At 43.0% G+C, this 26,969-nt stretch overlaps 1 protein-coding gene across 1 annotated transcript in view; it reads left to right on the top strand.

Annotated features, from left to right (window-relative positions):
* tln1 (talin 1) overlaps positions 1-26,969 on the top strand; it is a 172,781-nt gene that overhangs the window by 69,727 nt on the left and 76,085 nt on the right. Inside the window, exons 26-31 of the mRNA XM_080017830.1 lie at positions 2,328-2,430; positions 3,496-3,704; positions 17,925-18,044; positions 20,969-21,166; positions 21,573-21,712; positions 23,314-23,407. Coding sequence (XP_079873956.1) covers positions 2,328-2,430; positions 3,496-3,704; positions 17,925-18,044; positions 20,969-21,166; positions 21,573-21,712; positions 23,314-23,407 — 864 coding nt within the window. The remainder of the gene's footprint in view (positions 1-2,327; positions 2,431-3,495; positions 3,705-17,924; positions 18,045-20,968; positions 21,167-21,572; positions 21,713-23,313; positions 23,408-26,969) is intronic.

Raw genomic sequence — 26,969 nt, 5'->3', positions numbered from 1 at the left:
GAATGAGCGAATGATTGCAATTTATTTTGGAATGGCAAGTACTTTACTTTGAAAGTGCAAACATAATAGAAAGTTTCACTCACCGGCCACTTTATTAGGTACACCTTGCTAGTACCGGGTTGGCCCCCATTTTGCCTTTAATACTGCCTTAATTCTACATGGCATAGATTCAACAAGGGGTTGGAAACATTCCTCAGAGATTTTGGTCCATATTGACATGATAGCATCACGCAGTTGCTGCAGATTTGTCGGCTGCACATCCATGATGCGAATCTCCCGTTCCACCACATCCCAAAGGTGCTCTATTGGATTGAGATCTGGTTACTGTGGAGGCCATTGGAGTACAGTGAACTCATTGTCATGCTCAAGAAACCAGTTTGAGATGATTTGAGCTTTGTGACATGGTGCATTATCCTGCTGGAAGTGGCCATCAGAAGACACTCAGGTATGCTGTGGCGTTTAAACCATGCTCAATTGGTACTAAGGGGCCCAAAGTGTGCTAAGAAAATATCCCCCACACCATTACACCGCCACCACCAGCCTCAACCCTTGATACAAGGCAGGATGGATCCATGCTTTCATGTTATTTACGCCAAATTCTGGCCCTACCATCTGAATGTTGCAGCTGAAATCGAGACTCATCGGACCAGGCAACGTTTTGGCAATCTTCTATTGTCCATTTTTGGTGAGCCTGTGCGAATTGTAGCCTCAGTTTCCCGTTCTTAGCTGACAGGAGTGGCACCCGGTGTGGTCTTCTGCTGCTGTAGCCCATCTGTTTCAAGGTTCCACGTGTTGAGCGTTCAGAGATGGTATTCTGCATACCTTGGTTGTCACGTGTCTGCCCATTCTCCTCTGACATCAACAAGGCATTTTCGTCCACACAACTGTCGCTCACTGGATATTTTCTCTTTTTGGACCATTCTCTGTAAACCCCAGAGATGGTTGTGTGTGAAAATCCCAGTAGATTAGCAGTTTCTCAAATACTAAAAACAACTACTAATACAAATAAAAACAACCATGCCACATTCAAAGTCACTTAAATCCCCTTTCTTCCCCATTCTGATGCTTGGTTTGAACTTCAGCAATTCATCCTCACTATGTCCACATGCCTAAATGCAATGAGTTGCTGCCATGTGATTGGCTGATTAGCTTTTTGTGTTAACAAGCGATTGAAAAGGTGTACCTAATAAAGTAGCCGGTGAGGGTATATTTGCACTTAAAAGTGAAAGAGACCTTCATTTGAAATTTAAACTGGACATTTCCATAGTAGTTATGTTGCCTTGCTTAAACTCAGTGAGTGACCAGTTGATTGTACTGAAACTTTGTGACAGTCCTATATTCTATTTTACTCGAACTGAATGACCGTTCCATGTTGTATTGTATTTTAATGGAACTCAGGGATCGTTTCATGTTCTATTATTGTTCCATGGGGAATAATGAACAATAATAAACACAGTGTCAGAATCATCAATCTATTGTGGTCACTGATAATTGCAGTGGTAGTCTGCATGTGCAGCTGTCCTATCACGTGGACGTTATCAGAACCAGTGATGTATTTGCCATTGACATATAGCAGATATACCCAATGAGACCAAATTATAAGAAAATTAGATTTCTTTGATCACGGATATAAACTCAGAATGATCGGACGATGATGTAAAATATATTTAAAAGTCAGTGTTTTATTATGAACGTACAATTGAATGAAAATCGGAATCGGCCAAAATCAGAATCGGCAGGTCAAACTTGAAGAAAAATCAGGAATCTGAATTGGCCAAGAAAATTGCAAACAGTGCATCTCTAGTTGGTAAACATGTTCAGTAACTTTACTAGATGATGCCCCTCAAGGGTTATATCCTAATGAGATTAATTTGTATACTGTATATAGCGAGCTGTAGTAAGTTGCATACGTTGTGATGAGCCTCTTTAGGAGACAACTATGGTGTGAATAACTGATTGTGTAATTTAGCTGCAGTAACTAACGCCTGTTACACTATTTTGGTGCCTGACTTTGATTAAAGGGGGAAAGAACCCATCTACTGCCGCTCACTTGGAGCAGCATTTTTTAACTGAGAACAATACAAATTGTGACAATTGTTGCAGTACAAAGCTACGCTGAAGTTTGAGTACTCATCACTTTTCACCGTGTTTGCACGATTCAGATGGAAGTGTTGTTTTCAAGTTGCTGTGAAAATAACTGCAATCATATATCACTATATCTTCCTTGAAGACAAGATGTTATTAGTTTGAAAGGGTTTCTCAATACAATGAAAGACCAAAGTTATTTGTGTTCGAAACATCTGAGTATTTTCTTTTCTTGTGATCAGTTGGAGAAATGTTCCCAGGATCTGGGCACCAGCACCAAGGCTGTAAGCTCTGCAATTGCGCAGCTTCTTAGCGAGGCCACCCAGGGCAATGAGAACTACACAGGTACTGGCAATAGTGACTAAAGCAATTGAATTTCAGATGAAAATGTTAAATTATGGCTGGGCGATGTTCATCAATACCAGCTATACTTTATCCTTGTCCAACTAGTTTTGCTTTCGGTGCTTATTTCATGCCTGACTGTGTTTTCTGCAAGTAACAAATAAAGTAAAAACAAGAAAAAAATAAAAATAAAATCGGAACAAACAAGCAACATAATAAAAAAAAAATACAGCATTTTTTTAACGTTGGGAAAATTGCATGTTTTGCGATTAATTTTAAATGTTTAATACACCACAGAAGTATTAATACACGGGGGATTGATTAAGTATATCTTGTACTTTTACAGACTCACTGTGCTTAAATGGAGCCCAATGGGGCAAATGTCTAAGCCTTCTAAAAAAGAAAATGTAATCTGCTTTTCGAAAATGGGAAGCTGACATTATAGTCAGGCGTGTCTTAGTTTATCTTTGTAATATACAGTATAATCGCATTTTATTTAAAACTACTTGTAACATCCTAAGCTTAATGTTGTGTACAGGGTTGCCTTCACTGATAAAATGCTTGCTTTGCGTCCATTTTCTTTTTCAGAATAAGTTATACTGAATTTTAAAACTACATCTGTTTATGTTATACTGTATAACATAAACTGATTGAGTGCTTTCAAAAAGGAGATTAAGCATGAATTTTTTTAGGCTTAAACATTTTGACTGCCCAATTTGACTGCATTAAAGTAAAGTGAGAAGTTGCAGCAATACGTTTTCTCAATAGAAAAGCTGGGAACCAACATTTTAATAATGGTTGAAAAATAGCAAACCTATCACACATAGACTCCCCCCTGGAAGCATTTGTTTAAAAAAACAAAAAAAAAACATTTTACAGCTCCTTTTTTGGTCTGGATCAGTCTTTGTCAGTCCATTCATGATGATGAAAATTGCAAACAGGCATGTGGCACCTGCTTAACGTAATCCGTTATTCTTGGATCAACTAAAAACTGAAGCGTTTCTACTCATCAAAAACAAACGCTATATATAAGCATGGCCCACACCCATCATTGCCACCCCATCCCAGGCATGGCGGCTCGAGATGTGGCCCAGGCTCTACGTTCACTAGGCACTTCCGCAAGGGGTGTAGGAGCTACCACAGCGGACCCCCAGGCCCGGGATGCAATGCTGGACTGTGCCGCTGCCGTTATGGACAAGTCTGCCAACCTGATCGAAGAGACCAAGAGAGCAATAGCCAGGCCAGGAGATCCAGACAGTCAACAGAGGTTGGCACAGGTAAGTCTGACCATTGCCATTAATTTCCCTTTAAATATCTGGGTCCAGGTCGCAGAGGCAGCAGGCTTAGCAAATCTCCCCGGGTGTAATTTTCCCCAACAACTTCCTCCAGTGTTTCCTTGGGAATACCTAGGCCTTCCCACGTCATCTGAGAGATACCTTTCAGCCACAACATTAAATTCACCACAAATAACCACTAATATTGAGTAGCAGCCCCTTGTGCCGCTACTCAAAACAGCTCTGACCCGACGAGGCATGGACTCCACAAGACCTCTGTAGGTGTCCTGTGGTATTGGCACCAAGATGTTAGGAGCAGAAACTTGTTATTGTCCTGTAAGTTGCGAGGTGGGGCCCCCATGGATCGGGCTTGTTGTTCTAGCACATCCCACCAATGCTTGATTGGATCACCATCCCACGGTTCGGCTGCATGTGAATCGCGTAACAATTGCAAAATTTAACAATCATAGTGAAATATAGTTTTACTGCCACTGTTACTTTTTAAAGTAATAATTCCATAAATCTCGATGTAGGGTTGCAGTGAAAAGAAGACAGGGTGCTGTGTTGAAGCGCAATGATTTGTTCATAGGGGTGTCATGATTCCGATTTTAAATCGAAAATTGATCTAAATTAGTTCAATTTCGAACTTGAAATCACAATCGGTTCATGATTCCCCCCGTAATTTTGTGGGTAATATTGTCCAACATAAATGATCTCTAATTTTACTTTATCTGAAAATAAACTGTGTATTGTATCGCTGTCTATTGTATCGGGGGGGGGGGGTCGATAATTCTGATCAAGTTCTGATAATTTTACAAGAAAGTGCGCTCCAATACAATTATATATTTTACAATATTATATGTTGATTTGTCCACTTGAGAGGGCAGAACAGAGACTACGCACCGGTACGCGCTCCATAAGAGATATCAAAGATAAGGTAATAATGTTAAACGGAACATGATGCTGTGATATGATAAGTAGAAATAGGAAAAAAGTTAAGATTAGAGAAGAAAGTACAATGTGGACACAGAAGTGGAGTACAGTGATCCGGATGATCCGGCTCTTTGAAAAGAGAAGACTTTTACAGCGCCCAGGCATTTATTTTTTACATTTATTTATTTATTTTGGAAATTGTATGAAATATTTTTTTTGTATTTATTCCACTACAAATAACATTATTCATAATGATTTAATGTGACTGAACTCTTATTGAGGAACAAGAGTTTTTCTTAACAAAGCAAGACTGGTTAGGGTTAGTGCTGGAAAAAAACTGAGAAATTGAACATGATACTGGATACCTTCAGTTAATCTAATCATATTTTTACATTCACTACCGTGTTTACAGGAAATAGATATCATGTTTGCCTCATATTGCACTTAAATTTAACAATTGAGAATTTCATATTTTATATATTTTAAGATTTTATTTAAACATTGGACATCTTGTTTTAATTTAAGGTTAAGGGCAAAAGTTCCTTGCTTTAAGTGTTTTACAGAATGAATGGAAAGCAAAGCTTATTTTTTTGTTTTGCCTATCCGAAAAATGACCCGATTTGTGACTCAAAACCGTGATGCCGTGATCCGAACTGTGAGTTTTGTGATCCATTGCACCCCTAGTTAACCACTGCATACCGGGAACACCCCACAAGACCTGCTCTTTTGGAGATGCTGTGCCAGTTGTCTAGCTATCACAATTTGGCCCTTGTCAAAGTTGCTCAGATCCTTACGCTTGCCCACTTTTCGCCCATTTTTCCCATTCTTCCAACAAATCAACTTCAAGAACTGACTGTTCACTTTTTGGAAGTTGATATATCCCACCCCTTTACAGGTGCCATTCTAACCAGATGAGCAATGTTATTTAATTCAGCTGTGGTTTTACTGTTGTGGCTGATTGGTGTGTAATCCCCCCAGTGGTGCCTGCTTTGGTGCCCGGGGACTACTGCCAGTTGGATGTGTTCGGTACACCCCCAAAGGGAGATGAGGAAAATAGGAAAACTTGATCTTTAAAAGGCATAGACCCAAAAGCTTAGTGTCTACTGTTTCTGACATCCATGCAAAACTGAAAAGGCATAGCAACAATGACAGCCCCACAACAATATCTTGTACAACCCCGGCGATTTGCTGCTGCATAGTTTCCTGATTTCGTCAGTGACTTCCGCCAAGCAGAATGATTCTGATCTCCCAGAAGGAGTTCCTCAAAGTGTTCCTTCTACCTCCCGACGATAATCTTAGTCGAGGTCAGCACTTCCCTATCCTTGCTAATAACCGCCTGGGCAGTGTGCTACTTTCCCCTCCTGAGCCATCGGATGGTTTGCCAGAAAATTTTGAAGGCCAGATCCATCGTCTCTCCAAACTTCTCCCAAACCCGAACTTTCGCTTCTGTAACCATTGCAGCTCCTGTCCTTCTGGCCTGCAAGTATCTTTCCGCCAAATCAGGGGTCCTCCGTGCTAAAAGCATGGAAGGAAACCTTTTTAGCTTGACAGCCACATGGGCATTGAAGTGTCTCAGTACTAAAAAGGCGTAGCTATGGCGTCACAGGGCGCAATGTTTTCCAGCACCCCCCACTGACTGTATACTCTGAACTACTTTTGGGGGTGTATGCACACACAACAGTCTTATCAATCCTTGTTGCACCCCAAAGTAACCCTCTCGTTGACTGGGACAAAGTCACCTAGCCCGCCTCTCCTCTCTTTAGTTCCAGAGCTGCTACTATGTCTAGAGTATGATCCACTCAACCTCCATCTCCTGGTGACATTCCATGTGCTAGGGCTACTCGTTTATGGCAAAAATCATAATCACGATTATGATCACTCAACAGTGGATTTTCTTCAAATATAATTCAACAGGAAAAAAAAAAGTAAAGAAAAAGACAAATAAAATAAATGACATATACATTTATATTATATACATTTAAATAAATTATATAATCATTATTGTTGTCTGAGAACAATCTGAAAAGACCCCGAATCTGCACTCTGCAATTATAGTATATGCGAGGACGTTTGGAGCGGACCGAGGGATGCTCTCCAACCGTGTCAGAGCAGACGTCAATGAAAATTGCGGCTTCGTTCTTTAATCGCTCTTTTCTTGCGGGGATGGGGGCCGCGCCAGGCTTGGGTTGGGAGGTGGGCGAGTTCGAGTTCAAGTTGGTGTTTGAGGAAGACCCACCGCGTCTCCGGGACAGCTCCGGGAAGCCTCATACCCACTGCGCGCTGCCCTGCCAGAGAGCGCGGTGGCCGGGGATAGAGCGTAGGAAGCCGACGCACCTGACCCCAACACTGGTCAGACTTCATGTTTGATAATAACATGTGTAATATAATATGTGCATGATGGATCAGCGCGACGACTCTTTATGGGATTCAGACATGGAAACCCCTGGTGAAGTGTCCTTTAGTTCAACTAAACATGCCACATGGTACGATCACACCAACGGCCCACAGGCGCTAAAACAGCCAGGCTTGGGGAGGGCTCAGGGTGAGAGTGCACCACTGTAAAAGAAAGGTGTATTGGTTTTGGTGGATCTGTGCAGTAACCCAACTATCCGGCATAGCTAAACTCTTCAGCAATGGATGACTCCAGGAAGCAGGGTGCAGATTAAGAGGTTTACTCACTGTCAAACTGGTGAAACTTAAATGTACACACACAATTTAAGACAGTGCACAAAATAGGAGCGATACTGTACTTCCAGGTAACTATAATGTAATTACTGTGTCTTAACAGCAGGAGGCTTCAAACTAGATAAATATTCAGGTAGGTTCAACGTAGCATAGAATTAGTGAAGGGTAACCTAGAGCTAGCACAAGCTAATGCTATATAGCATGTGCTACACCAACTTCTGATAAAACTAAATATTTATCTCATAAACTTCTAAAATAATAATGTAAATATGTAGATATAGACCTCATGAACTGAAATACAGACATTGTTTCAATGCTATAAGAACAAGGATGGTGGGAAATAAAATTTGATTAATCGCCCAGCCCTACCATGTGCTGAACACCGGTCTCCTTTGCTTGGGTCTAACACGCCTTGGCCCACTCTGCCCACCGCTCACATCGCCTTTTCAGACTGTGCCCTACTGAGTTAAGCTCCACCCCGGGGCCTGGCCTTGTCCTGGGTTTCCCTCATCTGGGTGAGGTACTCCAGCTGTCTCAGATCTTCGCATGAGGGTCCTGTGAACCATTATTTGTTTGGCTCCTCATCTGAGGCCAATCTGCCATGGATGGCCCTACCAAGTAGAAAACTATCGGCCGGTCTCACTCCTCCCATTCCTTTCCAAAACCATAGAGAGGGCGGTCTCTAGACAGGTAACAGAATACCTGTCTAGAGACCCTTCTCGATACACTTCAATCTGGGTTCAAAAGTGGTCACTCCACCGAAACAGCCCTGTTGTCTGTGACAGAGGCCAAATCCTCGGTTCTCATTCTGCTAGACTTATCAGCTGCTTTTGACACTGTCAATCACAGCATACTCCTGTCCATACTCCAAGTGTGGGCGTATCTGGCAGTGCACTTTCCTGGTTCGAATCTTACCTTACTGGGCGCTCGTTCAGTGTGACATGGCAAGGCCAGCTGTCTGTGCCTCACAACCTCACCACAGGGGTGCCCCAAGGCTTGGTGCTGGGACCCCTCCTCTTTGCCATATACACCACCTCACTGGGCCCGATCATCCGCTCGCATGGCTTTTCATATCACTGCTATGCGGATGATACTCAACTCTATCTGTCCTTCCTGCCTGACGACCCCACTGTCTCGACGCGGATCTCGGATTGTCTCGCTGACATATCCACATGGATGAAGGATTATCATCTTCAACTAAACCTGGCGAAAACGGAAATGCTGGTCTTCCCGGCAAAACAAGGTATTTATCACAACATTGAATTCAAATTGACTCTCTATCTCTTGTTCCTACCAAGGCTGCAAGGAATCTAGGTGTCATCATTGATGACCAACTGACATTCTCTGACCATGTTGCCGCCGTCTCCCGGTCCTGCCGCTTCGCACTATTCAACATCCGAAAAGTCAGGCCGTACCTGACCCAATATGCCACTCAACTGCTGGTACAAATCTTGGTGATGTCCCGTCTCGACTACTGCAACGCTCTCTTAACAGGCTTGCCGGCCTGTGCGGTGAAGCCACTGCAGATGATACAGAATGCGGCGGCGTGACCGGTGTTCAACCAGCCAAAGAGGGCACACGTCACTCCGCTGCTCATCGACCTCCACTGGTTACCTGTAGCCGCTCGCATCAAGTTCAAGTCTCTGATGCTTGCCTACAGAGTGATTGTTGGGAATGCTCCCACCTACTTAAATGGTCTTGTAAAAGCACATGTTACGTCGCCTGGCTCTGCCGGCCGTACAACCATGGCAATCCAGGTTATTCTCATTTGTAGTTCCACGTTGGTGGAACGAGCTGCCAAAAACGACCAGAGCATGGACCTCCCTCTCTGTCTTTAAGAAGCACTTGAAAACCCAGCTCTTCAGAGAGTACCTCCTCTCCGAACCTACAATTACTTAGCACTACTTAGCAGTATTTATTGTACACTAATGTCTCTGTTGCAATATAGCTTGAATGTTATTCTCCCTTGTAAGTCGCTTCGGATAAAAGCGTCTGCTTAATGACTAAATGTACCAGGCACAGAGGTGCCAGACAGCATAGCTCCAGCTTCTTTGGGGCACACAAATCAACCACTTTAAGATTACAATTACAGGAGAAGATAAAAAATGTAAACTAATTATAAGGAAATAAGTACCCATTTATAAACGGTATATATCAGGGAGTCGAGCTTGTGTATGCTAACTTTTGAGCCAAATATGGGAAGCAGGCAGTTACGCTAAAGTGACTACAAAGCATATACAGCAGCAGTGTGTGGCAATATGAATGTATTGGTAAATATACTGGTGTAGTAAATGTGTACAGCCATATTGTACAAATATATTTATCTATAGTCTGGTGAGATAGTGATATGTACTTAAAATAAGAATCGGCTCTAAAAAACAGAACATTGGACAATTGTCACCCCACAGACCCAATGTGTGACCCACCGCATACTTTTGGGGTAACATTTCAAAATTTGACATTTTTATTTTTTCACTTAATATAAAAGTATAGAATAAGAACTTCAAAACAAGGTATCACTTGTGGGCAAATACTTTAGAAGCTATGACTTATTTAAGATGAGGGTTTTGAAAAAGCTTCAGAAAGCATTTCAAGACATTTGCAGCACAAAATAAACATTTAGAAACACAATTAGTGGTTTAAATGGTTACATTTGGATAGTGCTGTACTCCTTTAATGAGATAATGTTGAATGTGCTTTTCTGAAATAATAATAATTGAATCATTTATTTTTAAAGAGTATTAGAAAATGCATAATTCGAGTTAATCCTTCAAGTTGAAGTCATTTTTTTCATTCTAAGTTCATTCTCATTAAACCAGAATGATCCCTCTATTATTCTGTAACTTCTAAACATTCCTGTTTACTGCTTTAATTGTTTTATATCAATGATTTTTTTTAAGAAAGTGGCCGTTTCAGATCACGCACATGAACCAGAAGTCAGCCATCCCTGAATCTGAATGGCGGGGTCCTCCCATCCATTTGCATTCTGGTAATTGTTTTCTGGAAGCACCCCGCTCTGCTACCTCCCGCTGCCAGTTCCCCAATATGATTGAGAGCTTCTGCTGACCTCTTCTTGTAATCCATAACAACACGGAGATAATGTTTAAATGGAGAAGTGAAATTTCGTGCTTCTGGTGGTAATTTGTTGTGGTTTCCTTGTTTAAGAAAGTGACGTCAGCTCTTCTTCTTCGTGTCCTCTGAGGCATGTCAGCGCAACAATTTTTTTACCACGCAAAGAAGATCCATTGTAGTCACTCACGAGTAAGTACAATTTATAACCGTATTTTACCAAGACGGTTTCAAATTCTGACCTGGCATCAATTGGAATATGGAAGGATGATCTTGATCTGCATGTTTGTATTGAAAGGAACCATAAGATCGCCGTTTGAGTTCAGCAAGAGTGGTGAGTCACTCAATGTTGATGGAGCATGTAGCCTCAACCTTTTAATATTTATCTAATATTTAGAAATCAAACTCAATTTTGAAAATAAGTTCAGAGAGAACTTGAGGAACATAAATGTGACCCATCGCATACTTTAGGGTCACTTGGCGGCTTTCAAATTTTTTTTCTCGCATCATTTGAAAGGGGATAATCAGATCTTCCAAACAATGTGTCACTCGTGCAAATCAAGCATATATTTTTAAAGCTATGACTTGTTAATGACAAGAGTGTGGCAAACTGTGATTCTGAGATAATCACCTTCAAAGTTTTACCCACACTTGGTTCATTCATCTAGCTCCCAGAATGCAAATGAGGTTGGCGGACAAACAAGGCCACATGGCTGCTTAACATCCGCGAGAATGGGGCAATCACTGCTTTGTTCATGTGTTTTGAGGGAATGTTGAACAGCGCAACACACAACTATTTTTTTTTATTTTTTATATTTTAGTTAACAGTAAGAATATACATGTTTTATAAAAGTGGAATTATTTTGGAGTTCAAAAGTACAGACAACACAACAAAATGTAGAGCCTATCAATAATATGAGTCTCGGGAATCTGAAATCTAAAAATCTGCCAATCACCAACCTCAACGGACTTCATCACATCATCAACTTCTTCCGTTGTAATAACAACGGACATATCGTTGGTCTCCTCCGGTGGTTCTTGAAAATATTCCATTTCATCGTCACATCCAGGTTGAAATCCAGTGTTTGAAAAGTTCTCCAAGTCCGGAATAATATCAAATTCAGCATTGCTGTCTTGAGAACTGACTATCATCGCCGAAAATGAAGTCCAGTACGCGCTGCTTACACTGACTTGGATGTATCACACTGGTCAGATTAAGGTTCACGATATGATTCAGATCTTCCTCCACCTGCTTCTCGTAATCCGGAACAACCAGGAGACAAAAGTTTTCACAGACAAGTGAAACCAGATCCTCGTCTTGTTTACGAAAGTGATGTCAGGATTTCTTCTTCAATGGTACACGTTGATACACGCCCCCTCCACAATGATGTCTCCGTTTGTGTGTAAAAGTTGTATGATTTATTTTTTTATTTTTTATTTTTATTTTTTTAACCTGTGCTGTCAGCATGCTGGGCATACGGCACAGAGTATTTGTATGCCATTTGCATCCAGGACAGAGTTAGTCTTCAAGAGGAGTTCAAGTTCTCAACCTGCAATGCAACTCTTTATTAATTCTTAAATCATCAAGAACTGCTGCAATACCTCTGTACTGTGGGTGGATGCCCTGTAGAATAACAAGAGCATAGTTTTGGTTATGGAGAGCCACCACCAACCCCCCTCTTTGGAGAACTATTCATCATGTTTGGGTCTATAAGTAACTGATCACTACTCCAAGAGGGGGAGAATCACCACGGTGAGACAAATAAACATAGAAACAAACAACATTTACACAAAAACATGAACGTTGGATTACATGTATTGAAAGACTGAATTAGGTCCAGGAAAAGTGGAACTACAACTAGTCCCGTGGCCTCTTCCTGTCACAGTTATGGCAGTAAATGAGAGGAAAGCAGGTGTGCGTGCGTGCGTGCGTGCGTGTGTGTGTGAGTAAGATGTCCACCGATTAGTGTACATGACTTATCCCCATTGGTACTGGTGTAGAAGGTTGGTATTATGTTGCGGCGCCTCCAAGCAGCGCAAGGGGCCCCGAAGCCCCCCGAACTCCACAGCCCCGCGGACAACCCCCAGCTGCAGGAGATCCCCGGGTACCCCGCCCTGCGGCCACGGAAGACCCCCAGGCCCCCAGAGAAGCCAGAGGGCTGTGGAGAAACTTCCGCGCCCAAGTCCCAGGGAGCACGAGGATGCCCTGCGCCCCAACCAGGCGCCCCGCCCGGCATGAGTGCCAAGTGACCATACAAGCAGCAGCAAGTGCCCAGCACGGGGCACCTCGATGTTAAACCTCCCCCCGGCAACGCCGGCAGGCCGCCAGGTATACAGGCCCTCCGCCACCCCCAGCACCCAGGGCGCCCGCCGCAGAAGCAAAAGGCCAACAGCCGCCCCCCACACCCCAACCCACACCCACAACGACAAGCAGTCCCCTCAGGGGCCCCAGAAGGCACCCGGCGGTGCTCTCCGCAGCCCCGCGAGGTCGCAGCACATCCCAAGCCACCAGGCGCAAGCCGTCAGGACTCCAACCAGGCCTGGAGGGGGCGGCCCGACCCGACCGCCCCCCAGCCAACCACGCCCCTACACCGACCCGCCAGCAACCGGCCACCCCGGAAAACCCCAGTGCTCAATGTGTGCTGTTGGTAACTGCAGTTAAAATTGCGGGGTTGGGGGTGTGAGTCCTTCAGGCAAGTCGAACGCAAATTACTCGCACCCCTCCTGTCTCGCAGAACCTGGTCCGATGGAGTGTTGTTCGGAGTGGGATTAGTGTGCCTGTGTGTGTGTGTGTGTGTGTTCGAAGCTAATGTGAGTGGGATTAGAATTTTGGGACGGACAAGAAGCATGCTTTGGCAGGAGTGTGACAGGGAAGATGGCAGCTGTCCGCCACATCCCCACCCACATAGCCTGCACCCCGCCATCCCGCAAGCCCTCGGTCTATTGTGTGGTGTATGTGCTGAGTATGAGTTTTGGCACTAGGAGAGCTAGGCGGATCGGCTCCAGGGGCGCAGCAAGCCGGGGTTGGTGGTGTTTCAGTGGTGGGTCGACTGAGGAGAGGTCACCGAGAAGACATATAGACGGGGAGAATGGAATGCTGCGACCCAGATGGGTTGATAGCTTCTTGGTGATGTTGGTCCAGAATGCTAGGATAGGTGGACAGAGCCAGAAGGCATGAAAGTAGTCAACTCTGGTATCAAGGGAACAGTGGGAGCAAATGTCTTCATCCACAAAACCCATTTTGAACATTTTGTGTTCCGTGATATCGGCTCTGTGCAAAATCTTATATTGGATGAGTGCATGAGTTGCATTTTGGAGTTGCGATTCATAGAAAAGGTGTTGTTGCAAATAAGCTTCCACAGGTCGATATCGGTGGGAACAGCAAGGTCTCTTTCCCATTTCATTGTAGGTAAAGATAAGGTGTCGTCTCTTTTTAGTAAAAGTTTGTATATTCTGGAGAAGGGATTTTTCAAGTGACCGATATGAGTGAGATGTTCAATCATTTCAGGTGGTTGTAGGATGTTGTTCGTCAATTTGATTTTAACTTTTAGAGACTGCTGTAATTGAAGGAATTGAAGGAAGCCGTGGCCACCGATATTATACCTTTGGGTTAAGGTTGGGAAGGATAGAAGCGAATTGTTTTCAAAAATGTGTTCCAGATGAATAATTCCTTGTCTTTTCCAAGACCTAAAGATTATTGGTCTGTTTTTAGCCAGGAATACTGGGTTGTGCCAAATCGGTGTGAATTTGTTTGGAGATAGAGTGTGACCACTGAGTTTGAGGAATTTCCACCAGGCTCACAGAGTTGTTGCGATAAGTGGGTTTTTAAAGCAATTATGTTTCCTTATAGATTCAGTAAGGAATGGGAGACATCCTAACTCCTGACATTCAGATTGTGCATCCAAAGAGGCAATGATAGTATTTAAGTTGAGCCATCATATCATCAAGGAAGGAGTAAATGTTTGATATATTCGATTCATTATCCGAGTGATATAGGTTCTTATAAAAGTCTCTAAATATGTTAGTGATGTCTTGCGAGGAGAGTATGTTATTCTACCCTGTGAATCTTTGATGACTGTAATCAGTGATTTTTCTCTATCACGATTGGCAAGAAATTTACCTAATTTGTCATTGAATTCAAAATAATTTGCTCTTGTCCTTGTCATAAGGAGTTGTGTCTTTTGATGGATGATAGTTTCAAGTTGAGATGTAATTGTCCTGATCTTATTTCGGATTTGCTTAGAAGATGAGTGGGCTTGTTGGGAATGCAACTCCTTTAGTCGCTTTTTGGTTTATTTTGGTTTATTCTTGTCCTTTCTTTTTCTTGTGAGTGGAGAATGAAATAATACTTCCTTTTATAACTGACTTAGCTGTTTCCCAAAGTAAGGATGGTGATATTTCTGAGGAGTCATTCAGTACAATGAAGGAAGTCCATTCTCTTGAAAATAAATGATTAAATTCTTTATCTGTCAAAAGTGAGGTGTATAACCGCCACCTGCCGGGAGGGTTCCGGTTTGTTTCATTTATTAGGTTGAAACTAATCGGAAATTACAATCGGCTGGATTTCTGGATTAGTGATTTTGGACAGTGCAGAGTTACTTGTTAAGAAAAGGTAGATTTTAGAGAAACTTTGGTGGGGTGGTGAGTAATATGTGTATTCTCTGGAATGTGGTTATTTGATCGCCAACAATCCCCAAGAGCAAGAACACTCAAAGATTTCTGGTTTGAGAGCGGTCTAAATTTGGATCCAGTACTGTGTTGAAGTCTCCTCCCAATATGATAATTGACTCAAAAAATTCTGAAAGCTTTGAAAAAATATTGTGAAAGAAATTTGGGTCATCCTCATTGGGGCCATAAATATTAGCTATGGTTTTTTTGATGTTACCTAAAATCCCATTAATCATTATGAAACGCCTTTCTGGGTCTGATATTGTGGTTTAATTTTGATATGGAATACTTTTATTGATCAATATAGATACCTCTTTTTTTTGATTTGTATGATGCAGAAAACATCTGATCAACCCATTTAGCTTTGAGTTTGAGGTGCTCAGATGCAGTGCGGTGGGTTTCTTGCAGTAGACAGAAGCTGGGGTTCATCTTGGTCAGGTGAGTTAGGATTTTGCTACGTTTAGCAGGTGAGCCCAAGCCTCTCACATTCCAACTAACAAACTTAATGGGTGTCATTGAAGGTAGTTAGGGGGTGATGGCACAGTGCATCCAAGGCAATAGCGATACTACCGTTCCCATGCTTTCCCATAGATAAGTCTGCGGTGTCCTCCTTTATATTCCTTTTCATTGCCATAGTATTGTTGGAAGTTTGTAGGGATACATAACTACACAAACAACTGACGAGTAGACAAATAAAAACACAGAACATTGCCAGATTACACATACATAAAGTCAAAGACAGTATAGAGTGAGAGTGATAGAAGTATGGAGGGGGAATTAGGAAGGTGAGATGAGAGTGAGCAACATTTTAAATCCTGACATAGATAGCATGCCATTTCTTACATCTTGCAGTATATATTAACTGGAATTACAAGAATACATACATTATGATCAGAATAACCAGGGTGTGGTGGAGGAGTCTCGGTATAACTGACCGTCTATATGTAATTTGTCAACAATCATCGATACGCATTTACCCTTCTGCCGGTTCTCTTCAAGACAGGATACAGCACCTTTCTTCGGTCGTTGATCTCCCAGGGGAATTGATCGTTCATACCCAGCGTGGTTCCTTTCAGTTCCTGTCCTTTGCTTTTAACCAGCTCCTTGTGCTTGAAGTGTTCAAACTTAGCAATGATGGAGCGGGGACGGTTCCCCACGCGGTGTCCCAGTCGATGAACGCGGTGAAAGGTGATCTGCTTCACAGTGTCAGTCGGGAGTTTCAGGGCGGTGCGGAGAAAGTCTTTCACCATATTTTCTGGGGACTCAGTGTTGTTCTCTGGGATCCCAGAAAAGATGAGGTTGTCCCGCATACTTCTGGATTGAATATCCAGGATGGTCTCTTTCATTATTTTATTTTATTTTTTTACAACTTCCATCTTCGCTGTGAGACGCATAGCGGAGGTTTTCAGATCCGCATTGTCTTTTTGCATCTCGCCGACCGTGCAGAGCAGGAAATCAAGACTGGCTTTGATCTCAGTAATGTCTCGGAGAAGTGGACCAAGCATGTCCAGCTTCTTGTTAATCTCATCCAAGACACTCACCTCTACGACACCCGGTATGAGATCATCAGTGTCCATTGCTGAGTCGGTCTTCTTTCTTTTCGCGGGATTATTGCGGTCCTGGTCCTCTTCCTTTCCGTAGGCTTTATAAAAAAAAAAAAAATCGATATAATCCTAGATTTTCCATCCAATTGGATTTTCAATCCAATTTTGGTTTCGCGCAGTGTTCCCTTTTATTTATATATATATATATATATATATATATATATATATATATATATATATATATATATATATATATATATATATATATAATTTGCAATTCGGTGTATTATTTTGTCTGAGGTGGAGCTACCGAGTTAGTTAGTGTAGCAGGGCGCCACCATGTTGGGTCTCCACTCACTACTCACTTCTGCTTCCATCTTCTCGCGAGATCACAGCATGCTCACACCCCTCAGATCACAGCAAAAGTAGTACGATTTAAAGGTTGAACTATATCAAAACGGTTTTACATTGTGACTTCACATCACATGGAATATGGAGGAATGATCTTCACCTGGACAGTTGTTTTAAAGGAAACGATCGATCGGCGTTGTTCAGCGCTATTCAGCATCTCGGTAAGTAAACTGTGTTTCTCCATGTAATCTAACGGGAATATTTAACTCCACGGTTAACATTTTTCTCCGATTTAAAAATCAAACTGGGTTTTGAAAATAAAAAAAAAAAACACAAAAGAACACTAATATAGGAAAATGTAATTTTCCTTCAAGAAAGGTTTTTTTTTTTTTTTTTTTACTTATTTGGCTGCTCCTGGCGATTTTAGAAATGCGTGAGATAGCGGGTTTTGCTGCGGTGGATAACAAATTTGCTATAATCTCATTTTTGACCTAGAGAGGAATTTTCAATGTTTTTCACACCCTGCCAAACAGTACAGCGCTGTGAAATGTGCTGGGTTAGGATATGGTGGGTACATATACATACTGTATGTAGCTGGTGGGAGATTGGGCAGAATTACTTTTTTGTTTACAGTTAGGTTTGTATACATGAGGGCCAGATAAGTGGTTTTGACTGTTTATAAATTCCAGTCCCTGTGTTGATGGTTATAAATTCTAACAAAAATCCTACAGCAAATTGGCACTAAAATGAAAGCACATGGATGACCCAGAATAAAAATTCTAATTCAAACTACATTCATTAGAGATTTAGATAGATATCTCTGCTTGCTTGATTGATAGATGGATCACCAAGGAGAAGTCAAATTACTTCTTAAAGGGAAATACTTTTTTTTGGTCCATTTTACCCAGATGTCCATTAATCACTTTTTAAGAACAAACTTTGTCTGCACAACTGTGTGTGTGTTTGTTTTTAGGTGGCCAAGGCAGTATCCCAAGCCCTAAACAGATGTGTAAACTGCTTACCAGGCCAAAGAGATGTTGACAACGCCATTCGCACTGTAGGAGAGGCCAGCAAGACTCTACTTGGTGATTCTGTAAGTATAAATGTGTATAAATGTATGTATACATCTTTAAAAGTTGTTGAGGTTCATTGGTATCCAGAATTGTTGAGTGCATCAATGATCCGCCATATAAATAAATTACAAGGTGACTTAATCTTAATGAAAACAAACAAATAACCCAATGCCTTTCCTTTAAAAACGACAATAGCTTGAATACTTTAAAATGGACTCAAATTAAACGACCAATCAGTAATATTTTATTTATTCATTGAACAAATTGACCCTCATACATTCGTGTCGGTACACAAATATTGTTGATTTATGCCAGTCGGTGCACTGTTAATGCGATGACTGCTGAGATTTCAAGCTCTCAAAACAGGCAGTCTGAACATGACTCTCTGTTAAGGAGGAAATGTGTCTCACCCCCAGATATGGTCCACAATTCCACACCCTGATCTTCTCTGCTTGTGTCCTCAAGCTTGTTTCAGTTAAATTTGCGCACACATGGATCAGCGTTTCCGTTATCCGGTAATTGCTGGTTTTTAACCGGAAAAATCTGTTGTCTGACATATTTAAATCTCAAAAAAGTCATAACGGTGAAAATAATTCACTCTAAGCACAATTTCAATTCAGTGCTGGGCAATAAAACAATAACAATAATTATCGCCATATGTTTTTCCTTGTCGTCGAAATAAAATAGACTCGATCATTTTGATAAAAAGAAATCTGCAGATCTGTTCATCACCGCTCTTAGTCTAGCTTGTTCACGCAGTCGGTCAGTATTCACTACACTAGCGTTCCCAATTGCCACACCCCCTTACCATGAAATTACGTGGGTCCTCGCTTATTGACTTTCGCTTAACCACCTGGTTGTAGGACTGGAACTTGGTCGTTAAGTGGGGAGTACCTGTATAGAAATAAGCCCCACCCCCTCCCTCGTGGACATTGCGTCGCTCTTTTAAACACCCACGGAGCGGAGACAGAGTGGCAGCATCCAAAAATTGGAGGAGAAGCAGAAAAAATGATGTTTCACTGACAACAGGGCCGCATACTATACATCGGTATTTATTTATTTATTTTTATATATTTAAGTTGTGTAAAATATGTCGACGAGACGTCCTGATGAAGACGGACACCACAAACTTTATTTATTTAGACCTATTTGCCATATTTATTTTGTTTTTGATTTTATCAAAATTGTATTTCAGTGAAATGTTGATTAAAGGAGCTGCACTTGTAACTTATTGTTCACAAACGCAAAATATTTCATTTTAGTTGTAGTATTCATAATATTTGTTTTTTTTATTTTTCAAATGATGGGAACACTGACGGGACTTATTTTATTTTGAATATTCAATAAAACATTTCATTCTTCCTGTAGCCTGCCTATCAATTGTTTTTAAGCTCAATAAACACAGATAGTATTTGACCAGAATTTCTCCCATTTGTATGGAAGTACAAATCTTCCAGGACATGTGGACCGGCACTAATTCTTTCTAACGGAAACTCTGACATGGACAAACATTCATACCACTCTGCTAGAAAACCTTTCATTGAACTGAGCAGTTACGTCACTATCAATTTGAGCGCACCATAGATCACAGGGGTGGCAGGGGTGGTAGTGAAAGGTCAGTTGGGTCACTTGGTTCAGTTTGGGGTTGAGGAGAGACACATTTGATAGTGTAGTAGTAGTTCCTCGACTAGGACATGTTCCTATCAAGTTCCAGTGACGTCAGCGGGTTTACGGAAGTAGCCGTGGCTACGTTTTTCTGGATGCTGCCATTAACGTGTGTTTTAATGGTAATGCATATGTAGCCAATTACAGTCATTACTAGTGCCATTGCCATATTTTTATAATTGAAGTTGGCTAGTTTCACAAACAGGAGTTTATGCGACCATACCAGTGCATTTTCAAAGGTGCAGTGTGAAGAATATAGTGGCGTCCAGCGGTGAGGTTGCAGATCACAACCAACTGAGTAGCATTGCAACATGGCGGCCTCCATGGAGGAGACAGTGGCTGCAAAACTCGCAAAAAACGCGAAAGGCCCTCACTAGAGCCAGTGTTTGGTTTTTACGTTCTGGGCTACAGTAGAAGAAACATGGCAGCATCGCGGCCTCCATGAAGCGTACCTATTCCCAACACAAACACATTCTTATTTTCATGGGATTATACACTAATTCAAACATACTTATCAATATTATATTCCATTTCTGCCAAGTCTGTTCTGTAAATTCTACACACTCAACCTTTATCATATTTAAAAAAAGTAAAGATACATTTAGGTACAAACATATGCACTGAATATGCATTTGTCATTTCATTACTTTTCTTGACCATATTACTTATGTAATATATTCTGCTGTAGAACATGGAACATTTTGTTTAAGGCTGAAATTTCTTCATAAAGTCATCTGGTGGTTTGGCATCAATGTAAGAGCATTATATTTACTAAAACAAAAAGCTTTCTTAAATGAAAAATAATTAAAATAAGTCAGTAAAAAAAAGGGAAAGTAAGTAAGTTGTAAAATGTCAAAATGGAATACAAATAGTTAAAATAGATCTGAAAATGGTGTACAAAGTAAAACCTGTTTAAATATAACTTAAAATTACCTAAAAATTACTACATCTAGAATCCCAAAATGGTTTCCCCTCTTTCAGGAAATGTCTTATTTATGAAGTTAAACTTCCTGAGATCCAAATTTAATGATGTCTCTTTTGAGAAGAGAGTGGAACATTTGGAATTGCTCATTATGTAATGGGCAAAAATTGTTGTCTTAGTCCCTGTGGTAGTATTCAGCTAAAAGACACCATCTTCTGGAATAGAAATACAGGTTGTACGGTTGTCTCATTTTAGCTTTGCCGCAATGTTCGTCCTATGCAAATTTTGTTGACACCCATTGATTGAGAATAAATGTAATATAATTGACATAATTCTAATCCCCTACCCCCTTCCTAGTTTCCATCCAGTGGAAAGAGTTTCCAGGAAGTGCAGTCCAAGCTCAATGAGGCCGCAGCAGGTCTGAATCAGTCAGCTAATGAACTGGTTCAGTCTTCTAGGGGCACCACCCAAGACCTGGCCAAATCCACCAGCAAGTTCGGACAAGACTTCAACAATTTCCTTGAGGCCGGTGTTGACATGGCTGGCACGTCCCAGGTATTCAAAAGAGAGCTCACCTTTAAGGATTCTTGAGGTATTCTATGGATACTTATGTACTAGCCTTAAGTGATATGGATCCTTAAAAGTGTTGTATTCCTTTGGAGAGTGGTAAAACTCAGACTCAGAATATCACTTTTCCCGGAAGATGTTTTTCTTTTTAGCTTTTTAGACTAGTTTCAGAGCAATGGAAGTCAGTGTAGGGCTAAAAATCGTAATTCTCCACACAGCAACTGGGTATATTGACTTACATTAAGTGAAACACTGAATGAGTGACACACTTATACACAATTACAGTCAAACAGTCAACAAAACTTAGACTATTATCAGATAGAAGCGCTATCTCAATGCAATTTAACCTTAATGTACTTCATTTACTCCTTCACCCCCCACCGCCATTGCCAAGTCTAAGGATGACCAAAACCAGGTGGTCTCGAACCTCAAGACAATCTCCATGTCATCTAGCAAGCTGCTTCTGGCAGCTAAGGCCCTTTCTACTGAGCCCAACTCGCCAAACTTGAAAAACCAACTTGCAACTGCTGCGCGGTAAGCACTAAGCTCGACCCTTTTTTTTTTGTTTGTTTTATCATAAAAAAAGCATTATTTGCTGGTGTTCTCTTTTACTGGTTTGACCTGCTCACACACAGCCCTCTGTGAAACAAAATCTAAAAGCATTTGATTTTAAAGTGTTAAAAGGGTCTACATTGCTACTGACAAAGACAGCTGAAGTTAAGTTCACCAAATGTAAAGGTGCATCTTTACACACCTGCTTTCAACATGCCTCCCTTATGGGGTTGATGTACAGTTCCTGGAGCCGCCAAGTACCTGTATTTCAGCTTTAGTTGGGTGTCTTTCTGTTGTCTGTCTTCTCTTCTCTTCCGCATTCCTTTTCCATTTCTCAAAATAACTCATATAATAAAAACACCAAATACCGACAAAAACGTAAAGGACATTTTCAATTCCTTCCCAGACTCCTCCTACCTTCATACTACTGTTCACGGCTCTCTCCCATGTGGATTGGGAGGCATACCGTGTCATGGTGCTTTGTGCAATGGAAAAGTGGCAATAGCCTTCATAGCAGAGGGGTCTTGCATTGTTTGTCAGCTGAATGTTCTAAAATAAAAACTGTTTGGGGATTTAAGCCATAGTCTAAGGGCTGGGTACTAGGTCGAGAGTAGGGAGATTTAGGGAACGACTTTTACAGACCATAGACACCGGATCCAGTTTCCACCTGACACCAAATCGGAACATTGCCAGTGAATTTACTGCTTTCAGTGTAAGTGGGAAAGGGACTTGACGTAATATCAGTTTCTGCGAATGCCCCCCCGCACATGTCGTCAGGATTCAAGCACTCTGCTGCCACCAAGACGGCCGCAGACGGTGATGCCGCCGCCTAGCGGCTTGAAAGGGGTCTGTTGAAACCAGTACCATCTGTAAGAGATTGAAAGCTTAGTAGCCATTAACAGTGGACTGAGTGACTGTGATTAACAACATTTGCAAACCCCCATCAATATATCATGATCAATTTGCACAACCAGTAAATAAAATATAACTTGCTGTACCTTTAAATTTAGTTGTGGTACTCACAGTTGTACTGTATGTGCAAGTTGGGTAGAGGGCACCAGATGGGGTGCTGTGGGTGCTCATGACCGGTGAAGCCAGCACCGGGGAGCTCTTTCAGTGTTAAGTCTGCATAAACCCTTTTAAGCCAGGAACTTAGGCATTTTTTCCACAGACCAAAATTGGTTCCACTTGGATTGTTCCTGCTCGAAAACAGATCCCTGCAGGTGAAATGGTACTTTTTGAGGGGAATGAGAACCACTGGGTCAGAGTTTGTAGTACCGAACAACAAAGAATAGTCAAACAAGCTATGTGAGAATAGGCAAGAGTACCAACTACAAATACTTGTTTTTATAAAAGAAAATGGAAAGCCAGAAACTGAAGTACTGTGACCAATAAGTACAATCTGTGCTGAATGTACAGTACTGTTTGGATCAAAAAAAAAAAAAAGAAAGGTGGCCGTATATTAAAGGTCTAGCGATAAATGGTGTAAAGCATGTGTATACTGGTCGAGTGAGGGAATTTCCCTCTTTATAGGGGGTACTTTTTTTGCTGAAACTACATTTGCTTTATCTCTTTCTCAACAGTTCAGTCACGGAAAGCATCAACCAACTGATAACAATGTGCACTCGGCAAGCGCCGGGCCAGAAAGAGTGTGACAACGCTCTCAGAGAGCTTGAGGTATGTCATTTATTCACTGGTTCGGAAACTGCTGCAATACCATAGTTTTACAGTGTGTAAAATACGGTTTGTCTATCATTTAGTTCTCAGTTAGTCTATCCTGTATGTATATGGGATACGCTACTTGAATACAGACATGTGCAGTAGAGTGGCATGTGAATAAAGTGAGGTAGTGTACAACACAGCAATACAGTAACACCAAAAAGAACAGCAATACAGCACAGTATGCAGTAACCAAGAACAGTGATACAGTATGCAGTACAGTAAGGCAGTGGGACCTATGTGAGTGTCTGCATTGACAATCCTTATAGCTTGCGGAAAAAAACTGTCAAGGTCTCTCCTTGCTGTATGACTGCAGAGGCACTTGCCCAACTACAGCAGCTGGAACAGTCCGTTGTTGGGGTGGTGAGGATCCTTCATGATCGTGCGGGCTCTGCTACTATACCTCGTGGTGTAGAAGTCCTTCAGGGAGGGGAGGGTAGTTCCAGTGGTACGTTTGGCTGAATGCACCGCCCTCTTCAGGGCCCGTGTGTCCTTAGCAGTACAGTTCCCAAACCAGGCAGTGATACAGTAACTTGCAGTACAGTATGCTACATAAAGTCGGTAACCCGCAGGGCACCGTGATCTGGCGGGTTATCTCCCAAATAGGAGCCTTTCTGTGTGGAGTTTGCATGTTCTCCCCGTGCTCACATGGGGTTTCCTCCACCTACCATCAGTAAGGGCCCCCACCAAAAACATGCACACATCATCGTCTGACCAGCGATGGACACTTGTTACCAGGTCCCCGGGCGCATCGACGAATGCTGCCCACTGCTCCTGGCTGCCCCCCTGGAGGAAGGACAAGCCAGGATGGGTCAAATGCAGAGGCCTCATTTGACCGGCCGCCATCCAAAGCATGTGCGTGTGTGTGTGTATGCATGTGTTGTAGTGTGGTGTGTTCCGTGACAATTAAAGATTCTTCTTCTAAGTAGTGTAAGGCAGTGGAGTTTCAGTGCTTGTTGTTAGGACCCCTGATGAGTTCAGCATTTACAGTCCTTGTGGCTGCAGGAAGAAACTCTGTCTGTCTCTTTGTCCTCGCTTTGTGACTGCGGAGGCGCTTGCCCGACCGCAGCAGCTGGAACAGTCCGTTATTGGGGTGATGAGGATCCTTCAGGCTCTGCATCTACACCTCCTGGTGTATAAGTCCTGCAGGGAGGGGAGGGTAGATCCAGTGGTACATTGGGGCTGAACGCACCACCCTCTGCAGGGCCCGTGTGTCCTTAGCAGTACAGTTCCCAACCCAGGCAGGATGCTCTCCACTGCTCCAGAGTGGAGGACTTGAGGATCCTCACTGAGACCCTGAATTTCTTCAGCTGTCTGAGGTGTGAAAGACACTGCATTGCCATTCTCACCGGAGTGTCTGTATGTAAAGTCCATGTTAAGTCCTCCGTGATGTGGACTCCCAGGTACTTGAAGCTGCTCACCCTGTCGACAGAAGCCCCATTAATCACCATTGGCGCATGCGTCCTCGGTTGTAATCCTCTCCTGAAGTCCACAATCAGCTCCTTAGTTTTGCTGGCGTTCAGGGGGAGGCTGTTGTCCTGGCATCAGAATGACAGGTCAGCCACCTCCTTTCGGAACGCCTTCTCATCATCGTCGTTCATCAGGACCGCTACATTGTTGTCGTCAGCAACGTTGATGATGGTGTTGGACCTGGACCTGGCCACACAGTCGTGTGTACAGGGAGTACAGTAGGGGGCTGAGGACCCAGCCCTGGGGGGGATCCTTTGTTCAGGGTGAGGGAGCTTAACATGTGCCTCCACACCCTAACCACCTGGGGCCAGGCTGTGAGAAGTCGAGATCCAGGCACACAGCGTAGTGTTCAGTCCGAGCTCCCGCAGCTTGGCAGCCAGTCTGGTGGGGACTATGGTATTGAAAGCTGAACTATAGTTGATGAACAGCAGTCTCACATAGACCCCCTTCCGGCCATCAAGGTGCGTGAGTTTGGTGTGCAGTACCTGGGAGACCGCATCATCCATGGATCTGTTCTGCCGGTATACAAACTGGAGCAGGTCCAAGGTGCGGGGGAGGGAGGCGCAGATGTAATCCTTAATCAGCCTCTCGAAGCACTTCATGACCACCAAGGTGAGGGCCACCGGACGGTCGTCATTCAGGCAGGCAGGAGAGGCGATCTTCGGGACAGGGATGACGGTGGATCTCTTGAAGCAGGATGGGACCACCAACTCAGCCAGGGAGGCGTTGAATATCGTAGTGAGCACCGGGGCTGGCTGGTTTGTGGTTGGTTACCTTCAATACTCACCCAGATATGCCATCTGGGCCCACAGCTTTCCTGGTGTTCACCCGCATCAGAGCCCTCCTGACGTGAGCCCATGCTTATCCTCAGCGGTGTAACTCCAATTAGCTGGCGAGCTAGTGGTGTTGCAAGCCTCAAACCGCTTATAAATGGAGTTCAGTTCATTGGCCGACCCTTGTGGATGGGGAAGGGCTGCTCTTGTCGTTCGTAATAGTCTGCAGCCCCTGCCACAAGCGTCTGGTGTCCCGTAGCTCCATCTGTAGCTCCACTGTGTCCCTGTACGTCTGTTTGGCATCCTTCACTGCCCTCTGTATATTGTACGACCCCGCTTTGTAATAGTCCATATTTCCGGATACAAGACCGTCATTGTAAGCGGCCGTGCGAGCATTCAGAGCGCCATAAATGGATCTATCGACCCAGGGTTTCTGGTTTGGAAATATCCGAACTTTCACCATAGGAAAGATCCCGCCTGCTAACATAGCTATGAAGCTCACAGCCACTTCCGTAATCTCGCTGACGTCGCTGGAACTTGATTGGAACATGTCCCAGTCTACGTCAGTCAGAACATCCTGAAGCGTGGCCTCTGATTGGTCCGACCACTGCTTTACGTCCATCGTCACTAACGATTCACGCACGATGCACAACTTGTAAACAGGTAGTAATGAGATAGCGGAATGATCAAATTTCCCGAAAGCAGGGAGCGAGCATGGTCCAGAGTTCTATCTCCCCTGGTGGCACTTGTGATGTGTTGATGGAAATTAGGCAGAACTTTTTTTAAGGTTTGCTTGTGTAAGTCCCCAGCCACCACCACAACCGCGTCGGGATGTTTGTTTTGAAGTCCGCACAACACATTTTACAGGTCCGATAGTGCTGTGTCGGTGTCCGCTTGTGGTGGAATATAAACGGCTGTTATAATGACCGTGCTGAATTCCCGGGGAAGGTAGAATGGACAGCATGAGATGGTCCGCTGTTCCTGGTTTGGCGAGCAGGAGCAGGAGAGTGACTTGGTGTTGTTGTGGTTACACGTGCGGCTATTTATCATGAGGCAGACGCCTCCATCCTTGGATTTCCCAGACTACTCCGACCTGTCGGCACGGAACACAGAGACGGATTCGGCTGGACGTATGGCATGGTCCAGCACCAGCGGGTTCAGCCATGTCTCCATCAGGCAGAGGGCGCAACAGTTTCTCGTATCCCGTTGGAATGTAATCCCTGCTCAAAGGTCATCCATCTCGTTCTCCAGGGAGTGAACATTGCAAAGAAGGATGC

This window comes from Zeus faber (assembly GCF_960531495.2).
Source record: "Zeus faber genome assembly, chromosome: 17".
NCBI lineage: Eukaryota > Metazoa > Chordata > Actinopteri > Zeiformes > Zeidae > Zeus > Zeus faber.
Note: the sequence above shows the minus strand (reverse complement) of the source record. Positions and strands in the feature narration are given on the sequence as shown.